At 43.8% G+C, this 26,627-nt stretch overlaps 1 protein-coding gene across 1 annotated transcript in view; it reads right to left on the bottom strand.

Moving 5' to 3' along the window:
• Nucleotides 1-26,487, bottom strand: part of LOC126355045 (cerebellar degeneration-related protein 2) — a 382,561-nt gene extending 356,074 nt beyond the window's left edge. The window contains exon 1 of the mRNA XM_050005209.1: nucleotides 25,540-26,487. Within this exon, the coding sequence (XP_049861166.1) occupies nucleotides 25,540-25,615 (76 nt within the window). The 5' untranslated portion in view covers nucleotides 25,616-26,487. The remainder of the gene's footprint in view (nucleotides 1-25,539) is intronic.
• Between the last annotated feature and the right edge of the window lie 140 nt (nucleotides 26,488-26,627).

Here is a 26,627-nt window from a genome sequence, read left to right on the forward strand (position 1 = left end):
ACCTGTTGGGGTCTGGTACCCAAGAAGACGTCTTATCTTCGTCCAGACTTTGGAAGGTGACGTATGGTACCCAATGGTCGCAAGGTACCTCTCCCAACACTCGTTTCTGTCGTTTTATAAGCTGGCGAACGTGGGCACAGAGCAGCTTAAATGCTATGAGGTGCTCTATGGAAGGCTGCCACTTACGTCTCTGTAGAAGTCGCCGACGATCCTTAATTGCTTCAGTAACTTCCGGCGCCCACCAAGGGGCTGACTTTCGTTGGGGGACGGTAAAGAACGAGGGATCGCGTTTTCTACCGCAGAGGCAATCGTTGTGGTAACCTGCTTAACAACATCGATGGCACCATGTGGGGGAGATTCAGCGGTGACATTAGAGGTGAAGGCTCCCCAGTCTGCCTTGTTCAAAGCCCAATTGGGTACGCGTCCATGGGCATGACGCTGGGTGTCACTCCCACACAGGTCTTCATGTGCTCTCCAGTTGATAGATGGGAGAACGCTAGGGCTGTAAACCGAGAGATCAATTGCCGAATATGTGCTATGTGCCACACTGAAATGTGTGGGGGCACCTGTACTTAAGCAGAGGTAGAGTTGTTCCGGGTTAGATTCCCGGCGGGGTCAGGAATTTTTCCTGCCTCGTCATGACTGGGTGGTGTTGTGTCGTTTTCATCATCATCATCATCATCATCATCATCATCATCATCTATCCCAATTACGGTCGGAGGAAGGCAATGGCAAACCACCTACACTAGGATCTTGCCTAGTAAGGCGGCGCGGATCTCCCGCGTCGCTCCCCTACGCTCTGTAAAGAAGTAAGACAGTTATTTCCTGTGTCGCCCTTATCCTGATAGCCACAGCTTCAAAAGGGGTTGAAGGCGCATAGGTTCACTGCATACTGAGTTCAGAACAGACGCAAACGCCACCCGACACTGTTATAGTCGGTACATTTCCTGAAATATCCCTGATAGCCAGAGGGCAGGGAACCACATTGCTGGGGACTGGTTTCCTGGAGAGCAGTGCAGAAAGCAGGTGTAAAGCTTAACATTTGCCGTAGCTCAGCCAGGTTGTGGAAAAAACCGCCGCAATTCCACTTAGAATTACGTGATCGTGAGACTGGGAAGGCATGGAACACTCAATGAGGCAGTCTACACCTCAGGGTCACCTGCTGCCACCAGATAAGCACTTGTGCGATCGACATCCATTGTGTCTGAGGGCCACGAGATTTAGGTTCCTCAGTGGACGCCAGAATCTCCACCTCATCCTCAGACACAGACACAGATCTCTTAGGTAGTGGTACCACCACAGTGCCTTGGTACTTCGGGGGGGGGGGGGGGGGACTTTCTTTTGAGGTTTCTCTCGTTGCTCCTTACGTTTGTCCAGCTGGGAGGACTTCACTGAATCAGTCTCAGGGACTGAGGAGGACCGTGAAGCCCTACAAGCAGCTACTTGTGGTTGCTGCAGCCACTTGCAGGTGTCAGATTTTCCACTGGAAGTAACCTGAGAAGTAAGTGACAAGGGATCCCTTCTTGGCGAGAGGAGCTGAAGACTTACGCTTGTCCATCTGAGAAGTGGGGACTGACGTCGCCGACGGTTGGAGGGGTGTTGGTCCTGAAGTAGGTTGTGGTGCAGGAGCAACAAGGGAGTGCAGTGCCCTCACCATCAAGGGAGCAGGTTGAGTGATGGTTCTGACATCCAACTGTACTTGGTGGAATGGAAGATGGTAGAACTGTTGTAGTATCAGCATAGGTTGACATTCACAGGATGTAGCCTCTCATTTTCTGAGACTCAGTGTAAGTCAGTCTGTCCAGGGTCTTTTATTCCACTATTTTTCGTTCTTTCTGGAGAATCCTGCAGTCTGGAGAGCAACGTGAATGGTGCTCTCCACAGTTGACAAACGGGAGACGGGGCACAAGGAGTATTGGGATGTGAAGGACGTCCACAATCCTGACAGGTGGCAATGGAAGTACGGCGCAAAGACATATGGTTGAACTTCCAGCACTTTAAGCACTCCATCTGGGGAGGGATATATAGCTTTACGTCATAGCGGTAGACTATCACCTTGACCTTCTCGAGTAATGTGTCACCCTTTAAGGCCAAGGTGAAGGCACCAATGGCAACCTGATTATCCCTCAACCCCAGTGGACGCGCCGGACGCTCTAAATTAGTGCGTAGCTCATGGTCAGACTGCAAAATAAGGTCTCTGTGAAATATGATATCCTGAACCATATTTAAGATCTTATGGAGCGTGATGGAAACAACCAGCTTGTCACTAGCAAGTAGTTCCCATAACTGGGCAGAGAATGGGGTTTTGATCAAGACCAACCCTGACATTTTGGACAAGCCCTTCACCTCCCCAAACTTTTCCTCTAAATGCTCCACAAAATACTGATTATTGAGAAGAAAGATTCCCCATCAACTCTCGAACATACAAGGTACCGGGGTGAATAGGCTACACTGCCATCCTTAGCCTGGCGTTCCTCGCCTGGTGTGCCCGGGGAAGGGGGGGGGCGATTTGGGGGTCATATTTAATACCACTGAAGTTAGACCTTGAATGCTTAGAGAACGCTGGTGTTTGACCAGAAGCAAGAGATGACATACTACCCTTCATGGCGTATCATCTACCCTGATGCCACCCACTCCGACCAGGGGCCCTCCCCACAGGCGCCACTCAGCTGCAGTAAAGGCCACCTGGCAGAATGGCCATTGCTGGCAGTCTTGATGCTCCAGGGTGACAGGCATCTACTCCTTGGCATACGTGGGGAGTTGACAGTGCAGTCATCAGAGTGATCCCTGTGTGGTCAGGGGGGCTACAACCAACAGGGTACATAGCCACCCCACCACAACGGACTGGCTACCGTGCTGGATATCAGGTGCAAACGACCTAAGAAGTCCATTATCGTCGACAGCGCAGAAAGTGATACTGCAAAGAGGATGGAGGAAAACTCACCAAGGAGGGTGACCTCGCCCAACAGTTGGAGAATTAGGGGAAGTACAGATCCACGTCGATGAAGGATGCGAGAGGTCTCAGCGCATGATGGGCACTATGCACCATGTGAGGCGCCCTTTCCCAATTGGCTCTCTTCGAGAAAATTTTGAAAAATGAAAGTCAAACCCTACAGCGGACCATCAAATAAAGGCCAAAACGTCTGAGACTCCTGGTCGCCTCTACGACAGGCAGGAATACCTCAGGCCTATTCTAACTCCAAGGCCCACAGGAGGGTGACATTTCGGTATTCCTACCGGACACACCAATTTCTGAAAATGATTTCTCGTTGTATTCTTTACCTGTGTCTAACGTTTCTTTATGCAGCAGTTACGAGATGCGTACGTCTACACGGAGACGTGTAACTGGGCTGCACACGTGTGGCCCTCCTACGCAGACACCTCGCCGGCCGGCGTCGCATTCCAGACACGTCCCTCTCGCTGGCAGGTGGCAGCGCCGCAGTGTGCCGTGGCAGGGCGCCACCCGCCCGCTTCCGGGAGCATCCAGGCCACAGCCTGCTGCTGGCCGCTGGCTTCGTCACTATTGTCTCCAAAGTGAAGCGCTTCCTGTACCTCCGTCACAACGAACTACGCTTTTTTTTTTCCTGCAGTAAGTTCGTCTGCAGAAGTTATTCAGGAGAGAAGGGGCAAGAGTCCAAAATTGTCATTTCTAGTATAACTGAACCGGCGAGTTTAAAGACGTGTCATGACCCGACAACTGGATTTGACGTGAGCAACACGAAGTACATTGTATATCGAAAGGTTAATCGTTATTCACAGCTAGTTCTGCTTCACTCTGCATTCTAAATATAACAAGCGAGTTGAGCTAATACACCATGAATGAGATAACAATGAAAAAATTACTTAAAACACTTTGGGCTTTGTATGAGTTTTAAGACAGGCACAACAATCGACCGAGTGAATGTGGGAATCCTATAAAACCGCACAAATTGGCAGGTCCAACAGATATTTAAGAATGTAAGAGAGAACCAAGAGTCTCCCCAACACCCAAATTATTGTGCAGTCATGCCAACTGGCAACTGAATTGCAGAACTTAAATCTTTGCCTGAAAGTTTCGCTATGTTGCACAAAACGAAGATAGAGAGATTGCGAATTTCTGATGGTATAAATTTGACCATAAAATTTCAGGTATTTTCCACTGTTCTAGAGAATTGAATGACTTTTCTGGAGCTATAGATAAAGCATAGATGAACACACCTACGGTGTAAAATGGACGTACTCTTCAGGGTCTACTAAAATAATTAGTCTGTGTGTAAAACAATATAATCTCAGGAAGCCACCGTATTGTTTGCTTACACACTGACAAAAAGTAATCTACTGTAGTGATGGTGCTATGCAGTAGGAAGAGGGTATTCCCTTGAGGAAATTAGGGATGGATGTCATCCAGCTATTCGACAACTACTTTTATGTTGTTTGGAGGTAGGGGAAGGGTGCCTATCCCCGAAGACGATTAACTCCACCTACCAAAATGTTACATCAGTCCTTTCCTCAGTTAGGTAGGGGCTGTACGAGGAACTGAAAGGAACTTTTTTTGGGAGGAGCAGACTAAATTCGGCAATGTTCTGTAGAGATTTACATCCACTTTGAGAGCAGAACAGAGCGAAAATCATGACAGCGTAAAGAACGTGATATAATTTCCGCGAAGTCGGACAATCAAACCTAAGTTATGAAGCGATTGGAAAAGCAATGTTTTTCTATGTTATACTGAGAAATACTACATCTGCCGCTTGGTAGAATTAGAGACCACTATTTCTAGAAACAACTCTCGATTCTATGGTTAACACAAAGTCAGTACTGCACATTTCAGGAGGATCAAGTGACCGTCTAATCTTCCCTACCCCCTCCCCCTCGACTCCTGTGGTCACTATAAAACCCATCCCCATTCAATGTACAGACTGTTTCTCTCCAAGGTTGACATCGCAATACAATCTGAAAGTGACTACATTACGTACTTAGAATGGAGACAGCGATATGTACACAATGTTTTAGATTTTATTAAAACCTTTACTTGGTGGAGATAGTGTGTATAAAATATTGATAACTATTACAGTTTAAGCGGTTGAAACAAGTTATCACTATTTTCTACACTGTGGTCTGTGCCAAACGGAAGCTGTAATGGAACCTACGACGTTCAGTTTGGAAAGCCCAAGGTTACTGAGTAAGTGCAGAGTTCGTTTAAGGAGAAATTCCAGAAGCGGGATTCACTGCACTGGAAAGGAACATGGAGGACGAACAGCTGTGTTTGCTAGAAGGTTCTAAACCAAGTCACGTGACCCTGTACTGAGGCTACCAGATCCGTAAAATACGATTGTCTTGTGCAGTTCGACGTCTGTTGATTAGCGAGCCTCAGCTGTCTCCTTTGTCACGAACTGAAAATCTTTTAATCTGCTCAAAGCCAGAACGCTGCATAGCTTTTAGTTTTGTTGACCCCACACAAAGATCTATAAACGCGTCATCTTTCAGTTAGATGTATTCAGGTTTTTAGCATGCAGAGACGCCCCAGCAGAAAAACAGTAAATGGATAATTACTTCGAAAAAAACTTTAGCTTTATGTAGTAGGTTAGATCCTGAAATGGGATAAAAGAAAAGTCACGATTGTACAGATGACCAATTCTCCTGTGAGACTCTGCAGCTGATTGGATATATGTGTACGAATTCAGTGCTGTGGGTTTGAACCACCTGTCTCCCTGGGATTCTTCTGAACCACGTACCACTTCTTTCACCTCTGGCAATGTGAAAAAATGCCAGGTGGCATCCTGATGCTGAGTCTACCATAAACTGTGCCTTCCCCTACAACTGGTTAGGCAGATCAGATCAAACGTTAGAGGAAGGAAAGGGCACACCACCTCCAGTAAGTCGATGCCTAGTAAAGCAGTCTGCTGTTGAAACGAACGTTTGCGCTGGTATCAGTTTTACGCTGTATAAGCTCTACACACAACATCGCTCAACTGTTGAGCGATAATCAGCCATTGGATATCAAGCGGATTAAACACAGCTGTTGAAACCGAGTACCAGGCGTCAGAAGATGGAAAGCTGAAGTGAGTCTGCAGGACAAGTTCCATCGACGTCATTAGCAATTGTACACCTGTTAAAAACCACAACGATGGAGTCGGGAGTAGCCTCTGCCAAAGAACCATCCTGGCATTCACCCGAAACGATTTAAGAAACCTACATGTGGCTGGCTGTGTGGCGATTATATACCTGCTTATCGCTAACACGAGTCGTATATCGTAACCACCTCGCCACACCGCTCAGCTGGAATTCCGGTTGCGCAACTGAGTACCGTTCGGTCGCACGAGATGCCAACCAAGACTAACTTTAAGAGCGTACAAAGTGTAAGGGCTTGGAACGTGTATCTCAGACTGCTGAGTGTGTCGCTGGAAGTACTCATTGACGCCAAGTGGGTAAGTAGCACTGGCGAGTGATTCCTTTCACAGACATTTAAATAGTCTATTTATGCCGTCCTCATCTTAAGATTTACTTCACGCAACGTGGAGGTTGAGTGAACACACTAGCATTCTTGTGCTCGTGACTGTCCAGGTGAGTCGAACAGACGAATTGCTGGAAATACTGCGGCCACAGAATTAAGATATAGCCTGAATACCCTGGTGAGGACTTCATTTACGATATTTGTGTACCGCGCGTGAAGGCTAGCATTGGAATGTAAAGGCGCGCGGCAGGAGTGCCCCTGACTGCCAGACAACATTTCAGCCATAACTAATGTGTCTGCTTTTCGAAAGACTAGAATTAAGTGCATTTTTTAAATCTATCGTTTATTTGGCCGTATCAGTTAACTTTTTTCTGTGACTAGTTTCGATCGAAGTTGGTCACCTTCAGATCTGTGTAATTGCATAAGCAACCAGTCGTATAAGACTAGATGTAGACATTCATATGTGTAGCCCATGCGGACACGACCCATTGCTTACGCAACTACATAGGTCTGAAGATCAATTTTTTGAGTCATCAGTCTCCTGTCTGCTGGCTAGTTTGATGCAGCCCATCACGATTTCCTCTTCTGTGCTAATCTCTCCATCTCAGAGTACCACTTTTAACATATTCCTCAGAGAACCTAATTCCTTACCTTCTCAGTCCACATAACTTCCAATATTCTCCCATAGCACCGCATCTCAAAGGCTTCGATTCTCTTCTGTTCCAATTTTACCATCGTCCCTCATTCACTACCATACAATGCAGTGCTCCAAGCGTACATTCTCAGAAATTTCTTCCTCAAATTAAGGCCTACGTTTGGTGCCAGTAGACTTCCCTTGGCCGGAGATGCCCTCTTTGCCTGTGCTACTGTGCTTTTTTATGTCCTCTACGTTCATTACGGATTTTGCTCCCAAGGTAGCTTCGTCTACTCGCGATCAATTTTGATGTGTAGCTACTAGCTGTTTTTATTTTTCTACTTCTCATTACTTTCGTCGTTTTTCTGTTTACTCTCAATCCATATTCTGTATTCAACTGATCCTGTAATTCAGTTTCACTGAAGATAGCAATGGCATTACGGACTCACATTCTTTTACGTTTTATTTTAATCCAACGAACCTTTTTATGTCCGTCATCTGTTCTTCGATGTATAGATTAAACAGTGAGGGGGACGAAAGACTGCATTCCTATCTTGCACCCTCATTAATCCGAGCACTTTCTGCTTGGTCTTCCAATTTTATAATTCGCTTTTAGCCCTAGAGTACATGTTTGTATATTACCCGTCATTCCCAACAGCTTTGTCATATTTTTCTCAGAATTTCTAACTTATTGTACCATTTAACACTGTCAAATGCTTTCTTGACAAATTGTGAGTTTTCTACAATGATGCTCGATTAAAAGCCTCAACGTCAGAACTGCCTTTCTTGTGCCTTTACCTTTCCTAAACTCAAACGGATCGTCACGTAATAGATCCTCAGTTTTCTCTTCAATTCCTCTGACTATTGTTTTTGTCAGCAGCTTGGATGCAGGAGCTGTTTAGAAGATTGTGCTATAGTTCTCGCACTTCTCTCCCCTTCTCTCTTCAGAATTGTGTGGACGATATTGTTCCGGGATTCTGATGGTACGTCGTCAGTCTCAGATTCTACACACCACGTTGAGTACTCGTTTGGTTGCTATTTTCCTAAAGGTTTTAGAAATTTCGATGGAATGTTATTTATCCCTTTTGCTTTATTTTATCTCAGGTCTTCCAGAGCTCTTAATTTCTGATCAACACTGGATTCCAAATTATTCTTTTGTCAAGTCATCGCACAAGTCTCCCCCCTCAGATCTTCAATATACTCTTCTCACATATGCGCTCTCTATTGAAAATAGTCATACCAGAAAGTAAATGTGCAACTTAGATGAGAAAATAAGCGATAAATTTTAATTATCAGAACGGTTGCTCGGTCTATCGCGACGAGTATGTCGACAACAAAGAAATTTCATGCTTCTTTAACGTTAATGCAGTCACACAGCGGCAGCAACACTGGTTTATTATAAACGCAGATACTTTATGCAAAGGCAGAAGGTCACATAGCTACAAGGCAATCACAGACCGAAGACAGGTCGTGTAAGGAAGTACTACCACCCCTTAGAGATTCCTTCTGATCGCCATGGTCCTCCACTGCGATCATACGAAACTAACCGACTTACGGGGTGGCTGCGAACCTCTCAGAGACCGTTTTGTGTGTAGGTTTAAAGGATCTGCGCTTAACTGGAAAGTGGGGGTGTTAAAAATACCTATCCAAAATCATTTAAGTAACAACCTGAAGATGCCCACGAACGTACAGGCCGTTGACTAAGGTCAATAGCAACATACAATCCAAATTTTACGAGTATCATAACGCAGTGCTTGTTCGCTACCGGAGAAATTTAAAATTGTACGCATTTTTATTATTGTTCAGGGAAAGTAAAGTTTTTCTCGTACACAAACTTAAAGAACTCTGATTTTCGGTGAGTTAAAGTCTGTTAACTCACCGCAGTGCAGGAAAAAATGAGGACGTACATGGTGGAGTAAGTATACAATATAAAATATCGTTGGTGACAAGTGGTTCTGGCCTAGACGATGCCCGCCTTACAATGGACGATGCTTTTTTGCGGGAGTCAAACAGCAGCTATCCTTGTCCGACTGGAGCACGGAATTCCCATAATGAACTTTTTATTGCGTATTATCAGACTTTTACACTGAACTGTTGTCGACTGGAAACTAATCGGTAACTGGCGTTATGGTTTTCATAGTAGAGGCTGATTACTCTAGAAAGCAAATAATTACATCACAGTGTGCCCATTTTCTATCCGTTGTATTGGTAAATGGCCTTCCATTCTCTCTAGACATCAAATTATATTTCGAAGTTTGCAATAGACATCTGTATAGCCAGTTAACTTTTTTTTCAATTTTTCTGGAACATCCTCCTTTCGAGCTATCCCGCCGTATTTTATAATGCACTTCGTTATTGAGAAATTAGCTTCCTAACAGGAATTCTTCAGGCCTTTCTTCTCCAACGGTCTGACTGATAATGGGCGCCGGATCCACTAATGGTTTTAAGAATGACCGTACACCTGAAGTATTTCATAAGCTAATTAAAATCAATTCAAAAAATTGCTTCTATCGTGTATTTATGACTAACGTCCACATCACTGATGAGAGTGTGGGTGTTTTGCGAACTTTTCACACTTCTGTCATTCAAGAATAAAATTTGTTAGACGTTACTTCGTATCACCTTGTTTTTATTGGCGTCTATAGACCGCTATCCACCATAAGGTGTGAGGCAGAGAGTACTTTCGGGACCATTATCTTTCTTCTTCCTTTTCCATTGACGAATGGGATATGCCAAAATGAGGTCTATAAAATGTATTAACTCAAGTTTCTCGGTTTATCTTTTTTGGTCATTAACCGAGACGTACGGAGGAGGCAGCAATATGTTGTGCGACTCTTCACAGAAATTATGCTCTCTGGAATTTAACAGTAAACCTCTGTGACACACACAGTATCTTGTGGCGTCTGCCTTGGGAGTTTGTTGAGCATTTCCACAAGGCTTCTCACCGGGAAAAAAAAGTCCGTAGCGAAACACGCCGCTCTTCGTTCGATCTTTTCTATTCCATTAATCTAGCCTGTTAAGATTGCCAGATTGGTGAGCAATACTCAAGAATCGGTCTTACAAATGTTTCGTAAGCCGCTCCTTCCGTTGTAGGATTTAATTTCCCCAAAAAATTTCCTCCAAGTCTCACAGCGACATCTGATTTTCACACATTTTATCTGAAGCGATTATTCCATTTTATATCACTGCGGGTTCTTGCTCTCTGATATTGTACTGTAGCGACTGTTTCCAGTGATTTGTCGTCAGTAGTGGAATCTACTGTCAGTGGATTCCTTCGCACACCCAAGCGCAAAGCGTTACCGTACATATTGACGTTCATTGGCAACTGCCGGCCCTTGCACCAGCCACTGGTTGTTTTTCACTGCTTCATGAGATTCACTGCCGTCTTCTGGTGTTGCTACGTTCTGTAGCCAAGAGTGGTCTGTAGGAAACAAGAATCTTCGACGTTATCCTCTAGGTCATTCATACAGAGCGAATCGACTAAAACTTGCACAGCAAATATTTCGGAAATGGAAAGCGCTCTTCATGTGTGGTTTTGATAGAAAGCATTTGTAGTCAGGGGGCTCGTACTGTTAGCCAATTAATACTGCTTAAGAAGTATGTTTGAGCAAACACTAAATCTAACACTGTCAATAGACAGTGTTGTTGTTTTCAGTCCTGAGACTGGTTTGATGCAGCTCTCCATGCTACTATATCCTGTGCAAGTTTCTATTGACACTAAGAAACTAAATATAGCGTAAATTAGAATGTCACTGGTGTTTGTTGCAGGAGTCTAGTGTGGGTCATTTACGACATACCTTACTCTGAACAATTCCCCTACACCGACACTTGTTTCTACCATTCAGCCTGCACAGTTTCTACGTACGATGATATGTTTGCTTACAGTGTGCTTGTGTGTTCCTAGAGTGCATTTCGACTTGCTAGTCAGTGGGTGAGAGTACAAGCAGTACGTCGTGAGTGGACAATGGGATATACCAATGTAGAGAAAGCCGATATGCTTACGGTGTATGGAGAGAGTAGGAAGAACGCAGTTCGTTCTTGTACGGTGTATGTGGCAAAAAAAACAACAGACTGCCATCTCGGCAGTTATTTATCAACCCATTCAACCACTTAAGTGACGTCTTGAAAACTTAAAAGAAAAAAGTGACGACAGAAGAGGAGGAAATTAATGCTCCTGCTGCTGTTTCAGTTGATCCGCACGTTAGCTCCAGCGCAATCGCACAAGGAAGTGTCTTTAGTCTGGCAAATGCGCTATGCTTTCTTCGACGACAATTTCCATCACTATCACATCCCTCTCCACCAAGAGCTACAAGGAAACGATTATGAGATGTGTTAAATTATGTACGTGGGCACTACGACGGTATACTCCAGATGTATAAGGCATCTTGTTTAGTGATTAAACATTTACCAGTGATGGCCAGATAAACTGCTGAAACATGCACTATTGCTCAGTTGACAGATCCCGTTGGGTTCGTCAGGTGGAACGTCAGCTTATATGGAGTGTAAACGTGTGGTGTGGAATAGTGAACCATCAGCTTAAAGGCCGGTTTCACGGACACTGAATGCGCGCAAGAATCGCAGCCTCTTAACAGCCGATCTCCCACGGATGCTAGAAGACTTTCCTCTGCAGACTAGGAGGAACCTGTGGTACCAACGTGATGGCTGTAAAGCCTATAGTGCACGGAGTAATACAAGTTTTCACGAACTGTTTCCAAATCGTTGAGTTGGGCTCTGTAGACATAGCTTCACCAGCCCGTTCTCCGCATTTGACGCCTGTAGACTTTTTCTTTGGGGAAAGCTGGAAGACGCTGTGTACGGGGATGTACCAACTACATCCGACGATATACGTAGACTTACTATTGCAGTCTGCTCTGACATCTCCACTGAAATGTTAGGTGCGCAGAAGTCGTTCCATACCAGACTGTAAACAAGTATTGCCGCTGCCGGTGGTCATTTTGATCACAGCCTGCGATAGTCAATCGCCTTATTACTGCTCAGAATCCGCATAGCTGGCATATGCCCTTGTGTTTTTCTTTATTGTGTGCTACCACACGTATTGTACAAGTGTCTGTGTAGGAACTTCTCTAAATGTAATATATCGTAAACGGCTCGCACTAGAATCCTGCAACAAACACCATTGACATTCTAATTTACCCCACTTTCTCTGGGTTGATGTCAATAGGCATTGTCCCATTTAAAAAGAGTACGTTTGCACAATAAATACACTTTCTACGTATTATTACAATCTTATTGGCTAACAGAACGAGTGCAGACTACCAATCAATTGTGTGAAAACCACACATCAACAGCACTTTCCATTTCAGCGATATAGGTCGTCCAAGTTTCAGGTGATTAACCCCGTATTCATTAAAAGTAGTAATGGCCGTATCACATTTACTTGGGATTGTTCTAAAAATTCTGTCTGCAAGGAAGTTCTGAAAACAGTACACAAATCTGGTACAATGCACTGTAAGGTCGCATTTCGATCACTTGACGACAGTTCGGAAATTTATGGAATGCATCACATTCTATTGAAGATACACAGTGTAAGCTCTTTCTTAGTTCAACGTCCAGGGAAACTGTGGGTGTTATCGGAGACAACGCCGAGGAAGGACCGTTCGTAGCAGTCAGCTATGGTCATCTACCCACCGACGAAGGAACTTCTCAGCTGAACTGGACACCGCCTGATACGAAACTAGTCAGCAACCAAAATGCTTCGAAAGCAAATAACTTCAGACGTGCAACCGTCATGAAGAAAATAAACCAGCGCTTTCTGACACTTCCACAGTGCTTCGTACGAGAAAATCCTGGGATTTCGCCGCTGTAGTGTTTAAACAGTAGGGTTTTAATATTAAACGATGTGCTTACAGTCTTCTTGGGACATTGTTTTTCTGGTTATTGTATATTTACGCGGTAGATGTGAGCCACACAAATATATAATCAGTGAGCCTCATTAACGATCATTATTGTTCTACAGGGGCCCGTCCGGGAGGTCTGTAGGTAGTTTTTATAAACTTGTCTAGGCAAACACTGGGCTGGTTCCTTGCCTCAGCCTCAGAAACCATATGTTTTAACTAAGTTTAAAATGCACACAGTTAACACTATTGCCGAATCATTGACAAACGATTTTTAATCATTAGAAGATCCTACCATAGGTGGGATAAACGGTGAAGGAAAAAATGAAGAAAAATTTCAACTTCGCATTACGGAAATAACGCTAGCATATTTCAGGAGATCAAATTAGTATGTTTTTTTATTTCTCTGCAGATAATAGGACGCCAAACAAGAATGTGTTCGATGTAGAGCACAGTCAAGCTCAACGGAAGATCCCTGCAGCTGTATTCAGTAATTTAACAACAATAAGAAATTTTAAGGTATTACAGTTCGTAAAATGATCACTAGACAGTATATTCGGATCTAATCAACAAATTAAACTATTAGATTTGAAAACAAACATGTGGCATACACTAAGCTTATACCATCCATGCCGTCAGTTGTTTACTGTCGACACTAAAGCGGGCGTTATCTTGTTAGCGAGCGCCACGTTCGACAAGAACCTTACAGATGGCAGGAAATTAGACAGCAAAGGGAAACTTCACGGCTAACTTTCTGCAGCAGAGCAGTATTTTTACAGAGACCGAGGAATTCGCGGTGGTGCGGACACTCCTTCCCTGCAGACAAAGCTGTGAGTTAGCAGAAGATTATCGTCCTTTAATCTTTCGGCAACAGCTTCTCTTCCAGTTGCTTCCAAAAAGTCGGCTGCCTCGACCCTTTCTCCTCCGTCGTGAGCGGTACGTCCCATTCACGGCAGCTAATGGAACGAGCGCTTTCTCGCACCGGACCCAAAGAATCTTCCCCAGAACACCTGTGCGCCGTGGGGCTGTCTAGCATTCCCGTCTTTGCCAATTGTCGGTAACGGCTTTCTTCAACAATTACTACGCCCCGACACATACAGGGCGATTAATGATTCCAGTGTACATCAGTGATACTAGTTCAACGTAGACAACTAGCAAACGAGTGACTGTCTGCTTAATCCATTTCTCCCGGTGTAGCGAACATGCAACACGAAATTTTTAGTAATTTGTTTTTTCACGATGTGTGATACTAAATGTAAAATATAAAAAGGACAGAACCTGAGAACGCCTTTTAACACAGGCACTATTAGTTTTCTATAGTACGTTCTTTTTGATTGCATTTTGTGAAGTTAAAATTCGTGTTGCGCGTAAGAAACGCTGGTAAGGAATGGGTTAATAACGCATTCTAAAGTAAATTTTTGAGAACAAAAACGAAACAAGGAAAAACATTACTTTCAACCAAAGACGAAAACACCAAATAGAGGCTTTTTCATAAACTAATCTGTACCAAAGAACTTTCACAAAAGCTACACAGGGACAGATTTCAAAAACAAGGCAAACAGTCCATACCCTGATCTGAATGAAGTGTGACAGCTAGTAATTTACGGAAGAGCTATCATAGCAGCAACAAACCAGAGTGTGAACTTTATCACGCTTTCTGGTGTATTCGCCGTGTATCGCTCTTCGAACGACAGTTAACGGCCGTTTATACAGGTGCATTGTTCCTTTCTCCTGAGTTTTTTAAAAGAAAACGCAAAAGAATGGCTGCAGCTAATAGCGAAAGTTAGCAGAAGATAGAAACTCAGTAGTGCAGTTTTACAGGAAACACACGAAGGACTTCAGCACTGTATTGTGCAGCTGTTGTTGCAGCGGCCTATGGGGAGTGAACATCACGACAAACTGACAACGATGCAGTTGTATCTGCTTTACAGTTTTACTGCCGCATTGAATCTTCCATAGTTGAGTATATTTTCGAGTCTGGTCACACATTTATCAACAAACACACTTCTTTGAAACGTCTCAAGTAATGACTAAAGGGCATATAAAGAAAACATACAGGTCTATTAGCATGTTAATTGACAGTATGCTTAACAAAATTTGTTCTCAGGATGTCTGCAACTTCTGAATACAGCGATACCAAAAGGAATACGTTAAACTTCGGTTACACGACCAATCGTCAAAATCCAAGGGCTAAAATTCAACTAAATAAATAGGGATTACAGTTACGAATAACCTCTATTTGAACGATCGCATAGATAATATGAAGAAAGCGAACCGAAGACTGCGTTTTAGTGACAACAGTTAGAAGATGCAACAAGTCTACTAAAGAGATTAACGTATACTGAGTTTGGTCCTCATTTTCTGGAGTAGCGCTGTGCTGTGTGGGATCCGTATCAATTAGAACTGACGGGGGATATCGAGAAAGTTTAAAGAACATCTTGTTTTATTCTATTGCTGACCGGGGCAGAAGGTGTCACGGACGTGATAAGCGAGCTGAGGTGCTAATCATCAAAACTAAGGAGATTTTCGTTACGGAGGAACCTTTCTTACGAAATTTCAATCATAAACTTTCTTCTCAGAATGCGAAAATATTTTGTTCGCACCTACATACTTAGGGAGAAATTATCATCGTAATAAAATAAAAGCAATCAGAGCTCACATGGAAAGATGTAAGTGCTCGTTTGTCCAACGCGCAGTTCGTGAGGGGAACGGTAGGGAAACAGTCTGAAGGTGGTTCGATGAAACCCTCTGCCAGGCACTTTAGTCTTTAGGTGTAGATAGACTAGTTTCAAGATATTCTCTAGACTATGATCTATACTAAAAGAATGCAGACTTTAGTGTAACTTGATACATAGTCTGCGACAGAAATTATCTTTGTTTTAATGTGCTAAACATGTAAATTTTATTCGTGCTCCGTACTGATCTGACACAGCTGTTTGTATTTTAAAGGATACTTAGAACACCACCTCAGATGCTACTAAGGAAATACGCTTATTTTCGTTGCCAGTTATATTTATTTAACATCTTCAGTTGATAGGCGGCTAGGACCTTGCGCTGAGGTTTGGTAAACAGAGTTTTCACATATACGAAACTGCAAGATTCTAGCCACCTGTCACCTGAAGATGTTTAATGGACGTAACTGATAATGGCAATTAAAGCATTTCTTAGCAGCAACTGAGGTGGTGGTTCGAACATGTCTGAAACTACATGGATATAAACTGATCTCAAAAACGACGACGTGTGGACAAAGGACGTCAATACATAATTTATAGAAAAAACACAAGAATAGTGACAATCAACAAAACTAACAAATTTCAAGTTACGGAGGCATAGACTACAATGATTCCACAGGCTCGTGCTACGTAGATTCCCAGATTTCACAACTACATAGCACGTGAACTAACAGTAGGGTGACATACACTTTAAATTTCGTATTTTGATGATAATACGAAAAGATAATAGCTTCAGATCTTGCTACTAGGAATAAAGTTTCAATTAAACACTGGCTGAGCTTATTTAGCTTCATAAACTACACTTACGTATTTATCTCGTTCATTTGCGCATCACGTATGCTCCTCGAATGTTTCACTGACATACTGTACATGAAGTAAGTGTTGGAAATCTAATTTTCTGTTAGTTTGAGACTTGCCGTAATTCTCCATTGCCTTATGATCCCACACTGAAATAAACTGCCCATTATGGGTGCTTAGTGCAGTGAGTTGTGTCTCAGGTTCACTTTGCGCGTTAAGTTTCAGGCGTTTCTTGTTCAAGATGAAAGCAAGTTCACTTCAAACACCAAACCCTCCTGCTCAACTTAAATTCCTAATTTTTGTGGTGACAAATGTGAAGAATCCACTGCATTTTATGTTTATGGTTTGTTGATTGTACCCCTATCAGATCGTTTGAAATACGTACACACTAATTTCAGAGCTAAAAAACATTGCAAGAACAAGAAGCACTTCCAGAATCATTGGAAAGTGATCAAGAGAAACACTTTTCAACCTGCAGCCTCATCCACCTACCAAGCAATCCATCACGATCCACGAACACAATACAGAAAAAGGAGCGCTTTGTTGCAATTCCGATCCAAAAGAAGTGAAAGCTGCGTGCTCCGGGAAAAGCGGGAGCATCGCCGGGCGCCGCGTTAGGGGGCGTCCACGGGACCGAGAGACGGGAAACCTGGGAGATTCTCACAGTGCACTCTTTCGAGAAGCTGCTGCCATACTATCTTGCTTAGTCCTGTTAAGAAAGCTTTGTTTTCTCAATTATTCTAAATTCCTCCATAACTGTAAATGCTATTGTTGTGACGAGCTTCAATGGTTACAAAATTTTTAAGAGCTTGCTCCTGGAAAGGAATGCTTTTGAAGCTAACTGATATTGGTTAGTGTTAATCATACCCAGCCTTCTTAACAGCTGACCGCTGCTGTCAAACTATGACACGTGGGCAGACTGATCCAAAACGAAATTGAGGTGCCATCGTAAGTAATGGAATAAAAATAATCGTTGACAGTACGACTGTGACAGCGAACGAGGACATAATTAAGTGAAACAGTAACGAAGGCAAATGAGTTAGGTTACAGGTTAAAATCTGTACAGAATTAAAATGGAAGTTTACAGTCTGGGCTGTTAATATGTCTGATACCTATACATCACTGCCTACTTTTGATTTTTTATTTACAATGAGTGCTGTATCCTCAAAGATAGCTTCTTCGCTGTAGACTTCATCAAGCTACAACATCTGTACAAATAATATTGTCTCCATCTCATTGTCTCAGATAACATTCGCTATTTAAGATCCTGTTATCTCAAAGACAGATACGAATATTGTATTCAGTTCTTTTCCATTTACGGATTGTCCTTAAATGGGGCACCGAAAGGATTGACATGCGTATGAGATTAAAATATTTTCTGAGTGCTCCCGTGAAGCTAGTTACCATCAAATATGCTTCGTATCTTTAGTCCGTGGCCTGACATTGTAGGTATGAGTAATTGTTTTGGGTGGACTTGTTTCGCTACAACAATCCATTTTTGCCCTTTCGATTGGGATCTTAGTAGCTATAGGAATACTTCGAACATTCGCAAATGATTAGTAATTTCCCAACGTTGAGATGAAACCGAAGCTTACCAGTTTAACTATAAAATGATAGTTGCACATCTATTCATCCAGGGATCGTCTGATATACGATGTCACAATGATGTCAGTAAATGGCTTAAATATTTAGACACACAGAATATATTAAGGGTAATTTCGAGAGGATACCGCAGGTTGTTGCCCGTAGCCTTTCAGAAGTAACCATCCCGTAGTTTGCCGAAAATGATTTACTAATATCACAGAAAACCGAAATTAGTCTGACCAGACAGGTCCTCTCGAATATGTCTGAAAAAAGCGCATTATAAAAAAGAATTATTCCTACAGTATCGCCGCACACATCACGAACACCCGCTGGTGGCTCAATGACCAATCAGACTGTTCCTTTCAGTGTTCCCCTCCTGTATAGTCTTCCATTTTCAAACATTAACCAGTCCTGCGAAGAAATGTACCCCATCAAAACGCTGTAATACATCTACTTGAAGATTACCTGACCACCAAGACACAGTCTTTTCGACCAAAAATTCAGTTTAATCTCTTCGACACAAAACTCCGTTACAGAGCAATACTTTTTCCTGAAGACGATACTGCGCCTAAGGTTTTCCTACTGATCTGCATACAAAGGAAAATTATGTTTACACTGTCACAGACCCCCTAGCATTCATATTATGGAATGTTGCCTCTAATTCTTTCTGTTGGCTTATTTGCATTAGGGTGTTGTCCGATACACCAAAACAATTTCCCATTTACAATTGAATTACGTATTGTGTAACTTGCAAAACTAAGCATTATACAGGGCCGTTCGTATATTACGCAAATTTTTAAATCGAGTGGTAAAATTGTTTTGAAGATTGCAGTACTGCGTTTATTACTTTTAATATCGATTGTCATTCCGATCACTTTATCAATCGTCGTCTGTGTATTTCAGGATCTCAGTCGCCACGAAGCGGTTCTCGAAGGAGGAACGCATTGTTAAGAACCATTATAGATTGGGCGATTGCTATGCAAAAACTGACTTCGTAGAATTCGGCTTTAATAATGGTCGTAATGCACGAACTGTTCTGCAGTTGATAAATTCGAAGAAATTGGGTGCGTTACAACCATAAAAGCTCCGGGACGAAACCATACGATTCGTACGGAACGAAACATTGCATTGGTGCAGGATGGTGTGGGTGTGAGCCCTCGCAAGTTGTCTTAACGTCGTTCTCAACAACTGGGAATTTCGAGAGCCTCTTTGCAATATATTTTGAGAAAGGATCTTTGTATGCACCCATACAAGTGCCAGTTCACGAAATATCTTGAAGCCGTAGATAATTTGAAACGGAGAAATTTCGCCGGACAACAATTTAGCAAAAAAAAAAAAATATCTTCAGTGACGAGGCAAGTTTTCAACTATGTGGGTTCGTTAACCGACTGCCACATATGGGGCGAAGAAAACCCTAGCGTGATCCAAGAGCCAAATGCATCCACTGCACACCAGTTTGGTGTGGCTTATGGGCAGGTGGTGTGTGTGGTCCCGTCTTTTTATTTATTTAAAGATCTCGACGTTAATGCAGTAACAGTTAAGGGCGAGCGTTAAAGTGAAATAGAAAACTTCTGGCTTCCTCTGAACCAAGTAGATAAAGCCAATGTTTCAGCGGAACGGGGCTACGTGTCACATCCCGCAAGACAACAACCCTACTCTATGGGAAAGTCCCTCAGTATGTGATCTAACTCCCTGGCGACTATGGAATGTCCTCTTAGGTACTTGTGACATTACTCCACGTGACTTCTTTTAATGGCGTTATGTGAAGTCCAAGGCCTACGAGAGCAATCCACAAACAGTTATGCAACTCAAGGAAGAAATTAGATGTGTCATCAACGATATCAAAAGAGTTAAGTGTGAAAGAGTTGTCACGAACTTCATAGACCGAGTAACTGCCTGTCGAGACATTCTAGATGGACGTTTTAAGATACAATTTTTCCTCACTTAAATGGGAGCGAATGCAGATGGGAATTTAAAAAAAAACATTTCGACCTATTTCTTTTTTAAAAATGGAGCATGGAAGACCCTGTATCTACGCTTTCGTAATTTTTATGGTTTCTGTAATTGTATTACTCTGTCGAAAACAGGCACCAGTAACGGAGTCAGATGGTAATGCAGAAAAGGACTAATAAATCCCATCTCAGTCTTCTTGACGAGAAATACGTAACTATATTCTAGTATCAGATGTCACTGAAGTATAATGGCGGGTGGATTTCAATTGGCTCGTCATCATGCGGTTGGATTTAGGAACCGTACAGAAGTGTCTGTATCAAGAATACCTCTTACAACTAGCCCTACATGTTACGTATATTTTACTTTCAAACGTGGCCTGAACGCTGTTTCATATTTCTCTGCCAATCATCTGCGACGAAAGCCTAATTTCACGTAAGGTTACGACAACATGGTCCGTTTTACTCTGCCAAATAATATGCAGTCTAATGAGCTGCTTTAAATGGAAGCGCATTACAACATCAGGTTATAAATATTTTAATGACCGGGTCACGTTGCTCGCTGTGAATATTAACAGGCGTTTCTGGGGACGACGACCTGGTGCTCACTGCGGCCCACACTCTTTCAGGAGACTCAGGTACCAAAGCACAGTTTGTAACCAGGCCACACGTAGCACGCGCGTCAGACATGCTGCGCAGAGACGCGACTGCCGGAACTTCAGTTTCGTTTAGAAGTATCTTTTACGGTAGTTTTCAGGGTGGACACGAACAAGAACAACAAAATTCTCTAATGTCTAAATAATTTGCAATGAAAGAGCTTAAGGCAATTGAAGAAAAGTTGATGTCATAGGCACACGAACTTTAGTATTTTATCCACCTTCCGCAGGTGCAATTTTGTATAACGAAATAATAAGCAACCATTTGCATCTAAGAAATTTAATTTCTTTGGCAGTTTTGGCCACTTAGTGCCCTTCTTCTGAACGTTATAAGGATCGCATTATTTGAGAATTTCAACAGTAAGAGGCTTACAGTAAAATTCCATGGTCATGTGGTTCATGGTATCTGGACAAAAATAGTGATGATTAATAGTAGGCTATAGATAACTAAGTTTTCATGAAACCAAATACAGTAAGGCGTACCACTAAACACTGTCTTGTCACTCAAGTACTTCGCATGGCGCTTCGTATCAAAGACTGAAAATACACCAAACACGAAGATTCCTTTCATGCAAATTCTACACGCACAGAATATTCCCTAGCTTACTCTCATCAGGGTAAATACTCAATGCATACTATGTTGCAAACCTTTCCTGAGCGTAGATTGTCGCCCATTGTACTCTTAAAGGTAGCTTATGTCACTAGCGGAAAGGGCTTTTTTCGAGAAATGTTCAAGAGACCTCAAAAAGTTGTTACAGAAGTTACTGACGATGCCACAGCAGAGCGTTCTCAATGCAGCCTATTGTACTAATTTATGAGACAAAAAGGTACTGGTAATATGTTATACCGACAACTTCGTGTCATTTGGTACGGATGTTGGCTGCATGTTAATCACTAAAACTGATTTCTTACACCATACTTACAGAAGTAAACGTTTAGATTACTTTATTTCGTCCGTGGTTAGACTTATTAGAAGACTGCGACTGTCTGGTACAAATTTCTAGTTATCCCGTTACCTGCGTCAGTCGGTAGATCAGCGGTTTACACCAGTTTTTTCTCCTGTGTGTTGCCAGTTGTCTGCGATGCTTATTCAAGCTTAAGGCAGACTGCAAATCGTTGTTTCCACACATTGAACTATGGTACATGTGTGATGTTCAGGTGTGTGATCTCTTACGTAACTACCTTCAGAGAGTTTTGGTGGAATGTCTTTGAAACGCCAGCCGGTGTGGTCGAGCGGTTCTAGGCGCTTCAGTCTGGAGCCGCGTAACCGCTACGGTCGCAGGTTCGAATCCTGCCTCGGGCATGGATGTGTGTGACGTCCTTAGGTTAGTTAGGTTTAAGTAGTTCTATGCTCTAGGGGACTGATGACCTCAGAAGTTGAGTCACAGTGCTCAGAGTCAATTGAACATCATTTATCTTGGAAACAAAGCATAAGACTGACAACTGGCTACACCCAGCAAAAGAAACACTCATGCAAACTACTGATCCACCTGAAAATGGTGTAATCCCTCGAATCGCGTCGTGTAAGAAAAAATGACTGGCATAGTTGTTTTTACTTACTTTTCATAAAATTTGGATTTATATATCGTGTCGTTTGGAAGCAGTGATTTGTTAGGCTCACCACTACTGCTTAAGAAAAAACGAAGATCTTATGGTGCGCTGTAACCATTCGCCACTTAATTTCAAGAACAGTGTTTCGGAGACCTGTACCTCATCTTCATTTGTAACTATTCAGATTCGGCGTTTGTCGATGATATGATTACGCGCTGTTTCCAATGGAGAACGATGACTTACTGAACATGACCTGTTGTTGTTAAGGTGCTACTAGACCAGTTGGTAAGTTTTTGAAAATGCACTACCAATTCGAGAAACGCGTCTCGGGAAGTTGGAGTGCATTTTGAGTTGCTATGGCGTACACTTTATTGAAGGGCCAGCTCTCCCGTCATTTGAGTGACCGATCTTAGTCCCAGGCAGCCGTTCTGAGCCACGTTCCGGCGCCTGGAGCCGGCGTCCAGTCTCAAGGCCGCCGCTGGAACTCTTGCTCGCAGGCTCAGGATTCCGCGCATGCGCACGGCGGCCAGCGGCCAGCGCGCTGGACTGGTCACGCAGCGGGACCTCCACCACACACACACGTGCTGCTGCGCTCTTTAAAGGCCCGCCCTACCTGCGCTGGCCTCCAAAGCTCAACAAACGCTGCTGCTTTTGTGAGGCGTCGAAGTTCTGACTGATTTGATGCGGCCTGCCACGTGTCACTTTCCTTTGCCAACCTCTTCGTGTCTGCGTAGCATTTGCACACCACGTATTTAATTATTTGCTCGATATATTCCAGCACTCCCATAAAATTTTTACCCTCTGCAGCTCCCCTAGTGCTATAAAGGATATTCCCTGAAGTCTTAACAATAGCAGCCTAGAATCAAACTACATTTTCCACAAAATAATTGGAAATGAGGTTTTACCTTGTTTCAGTGCCTTTTCTTCAAAGAACGTGATTCATGATTCATTTCCCCTTCGGATAACGTGCAGAATGACTCCAAGGCATCGCCAACCAATAGCAATGCCCAGATGTTTCCATAGAAAATTATTTTTAATATTAATAGTGGTAAGTTGCTATTATTAACTGATATATGTAGAATCTTTCTATAAAAATGGATCTTGGTATTACTTCAGAAAGTAAAAGTGCAGAAAGTTAGTCCACCCCTTTGTGTTGACCTAGGTACAGCAGTAGTCACCGTCATAACAGTTTGACTGTGTCGGCTGTTTGCCGAACAAACAAAGGTCTCTGCATTTACAAATATGTTACTGTTTATGGCGTTCTGCACACACAGATAGACGACTAATGCAAACCGAAATTGATTAATCTTCTTAGTCATTTCATTTGTGCGAGAACAGCAATTTAAGCCTAAGCATCTACCCGTTCTTATCTTCAAGGACTGGTAAGTTCAGAAAGCAACACAACTCAAGTGCGATGCGTTTACTTGCGTACACAGACCTTGCTGATAAAGAATGAGAGACTAAAGAATTTCCGTTGAGAGATCTTTTTATTTCGGAATGCAGTGTGTCCCACGTAATGTGCATAGTAAAAATAATTTAAGTACGCAAACAATCGTCTCGGCAGAATGCAGTACGTGAAGGACCACTTGCGGCGTTAAGACCCGTAATTCTCTCTACTGTAATGTTCAAGTAATACAGCTTTCTTAAAAGGAAAATTGCACTTCACGGTTCTTTACAGTAAGAATATTGTTTTAACATTTGTTAGGTTTCAGAATGTCGTTTACTAGCGCGATAAACATGCAAAAGTAAAGGTCATCAGAATGTGTCAGTACGTTATCTTTCAACTTAACCAAATTTTCGGCTACGTTGCACACCAGTCTTTGGGGGGGGGGGGGGGGGGAGGAAGGGGTGAGGAAGGGGGGAGGGGGGGCGGCGGCGCTCCAACAACAACTTGCTGCAACCTTTCATGTCCGTATTTTTAGCGGCTTCACGGAGTTTTAGATAAGTAAACTAAACTTGGGAGGGAGACTGATCTCTGCCGACGGAGTAGTTGGAACGTTACTGCTCAGGAAGAAATCAGCCACATCTTTAACACCTAGGACTACTACGCACTGAGCCTAACAAGAACAATCGGTTGGTGCTGTCGCTAAATCAGAACAAGGTGTTACTATCACTTACGTCTACTCTTATTTTGACGTTCACTGTTCCCAGAACCGAGCGAGCTTTCTGACGAAAGAAACCTCCATGGTGCAGTGGTCACAGTCGCCAGGAACTGACTATTCTCATATGACTGGTCCCCTTCCGCATGTATGTAAGGACAAATAATCTTCATAAAAGCTACAAAGCGAATCCGCGTGAATTTTTCTCAGTTCGTTTAAGACCTGTGTTCATTATCAGCATCAAAATGCTGGATAAACAGTAATACTCGGTACGAGCCGACGACTTTGACCAGTGACTTATGAATATGCGACGAACGATGTCAAACGCATGGTAGCTGTAACGTGACATCAGTGATTTTTTCAAACTTGCTAAGCTATGTTTTAATCTCACCACAACAAGATTTTTAATTTCACCTTGGTTGGCCTTGCCAACACAACCAGACTAACACCTCCTGACGTAACCTAGACGTCGGGCTAGGCAACATATAGACGTGTCGTCACAAACATTTGTTGCTTTCACATTTTGTCGGCATCTCAACTAACAAGAGAACTTAATACACGCACCAAAAGGTGACGTCACGGTAGCCATCAACATTACGTCACTTGAAAGATGATTTGACCGAAAATACTGATCAAAAATAAGTTTTTCAGAGTTCAAAATGGTTCAAATGGCTCTGAGCACTATGGGACTTAACATCTGAGGTCATCAGTCCCCCAAAACTTAGAACTACTTAAACCGAACTAATGTAAGGACATGTCACACATCCATGCCCGAGGCAGTAGCAGTCGCGCGGTTCCGCCTAGAACCGCGCGGCCACCGCGGCCGGCCTTTTCAGAGTTCAACTCACACCTTTAGTCTCTATTAAGATACGTACATTAAATATGATGCGAAGGTGAACATCAGTGTGTGTCACCACAACCTCTATTTGGTATTTACCTACGCAGCTAACCTAGGCTCTGACAACGCTTCAGCTGAATCAGAACTGAAATTTCGTGAGTAGAGGGGTACTTACACGTCTAAGTACGTTACAACAAATTTTTTTTTTCAGGGGGATTCACGAACATACTCCAACCAGAATGTGCACGAGGGAGTAACTTTGACTCTAAAATCGCCGAAACGGAGCCAGGCCGGAAACAAACTTTCAACTGTCAACAGATATGCGGCAAGAAGACAGGAGCGCAGACGCGCGGCATTCAATGTGAGCACAACAGACAGAAGGGAAACGCATGGCGGCGCGTTGCGGCACTCACCTTCGTGGGTCCAGCAGCCGACGCATTCCTGGCAGAGCATTGACCAGTCGAACAGCAGGTCCCGGTAGGAGGCCATGGCTGGCCCGTCTGCACTGGCGCGCGGCGTCCTCCGCTGGCTCGCCTCGCTCCTGCTGCTACTACTCCCCTCCCTCGGCACGCAGCGACCACACGCGCCCGCTCACCTGGACGCACTGCCCTGACTCGACCGGCCGCGCTAACCCAGCAGCACTGGCTACTGTGCCAAAGGCTGTGCCGCTACGCCGGGGCCTTCCACGTCACTGCTGCTTACACCCGCCGTCCCCACAACACTCCGATAAGTCACGTATCACCGGCAAAACAACGAATGACGGATCGACTACCCTCGCAACCGCAAGTAGGCGTGCGTCAACAGTAGTGTTCGACGTACTTGTCAAGTTCTTGCACACCTTTGCCTTCCTCACTCGCGTGGTCGCAACTGGGATGTCCACAATTAGCACCAAAGGAAAGACCACGCTAGAAACTTATGGTAGTCCATGTCGTTGTGCGAGTACTGAATACTGGTTGCAGAAAAGTATCTACTCAGCCGCGTGTTCACGGTAGCACACCCCCACACTCTCTGCAACTCCACTCGTGGAAGAGTTTGCCTATGCGTTTGCCTGCTGTGACGAGGTACCGGCACGCCGCGCAGCTGATTGGCCAGTCACCCTGATTGGTCAAGACCCGTTGTTTGCCTCCCCTCTCCCGCCAAAGCAGGAGATGTTTACCAAACAAGATGTGCACGCCGATAATTCCTTCCTCTCGGAGAAGCGAAGTTTACTCTTCGCGCCGAGAAGGGCGCGAACTTTGATCCCTCACGACTTGTCCAGTAATCGGTACAGCTGCTGTTCGTGGATGAGTCGGTCGACGAACGCAGAAAGTTTCCCAGGTGGCGCGTCGGCCGAGATCCGCGTCGCAGTGCCTGCGGTGAATGAGCGAGCGTGCTTGTGCACTCTGCCCCCCCCCCCCCCCCTCCCCTGCCGCAGCGGACGCACTCCTGCCCCTCTTCGCCGGCGGCGGCTTCTGTTTACGTTCCCAGACAGTCCACCTGCGGCCTACTCGCGGTTTCTGTG

This window comes from Schistocerca gregaria, chromosome 1 (assembly GCF_023897955.1).
Source record: "Schistocerca gregaria isolate iqSchGreg1 chromosome 1, iqSchGreg1.2, whole genome shotgun sequence".
NCBI classification, from domain to species: Eukaryota; Metazoa; Arthropoda; class Insecta; order Orthoptera; family Acrididae; genus Schistocerca; species Schistocerca gregaria.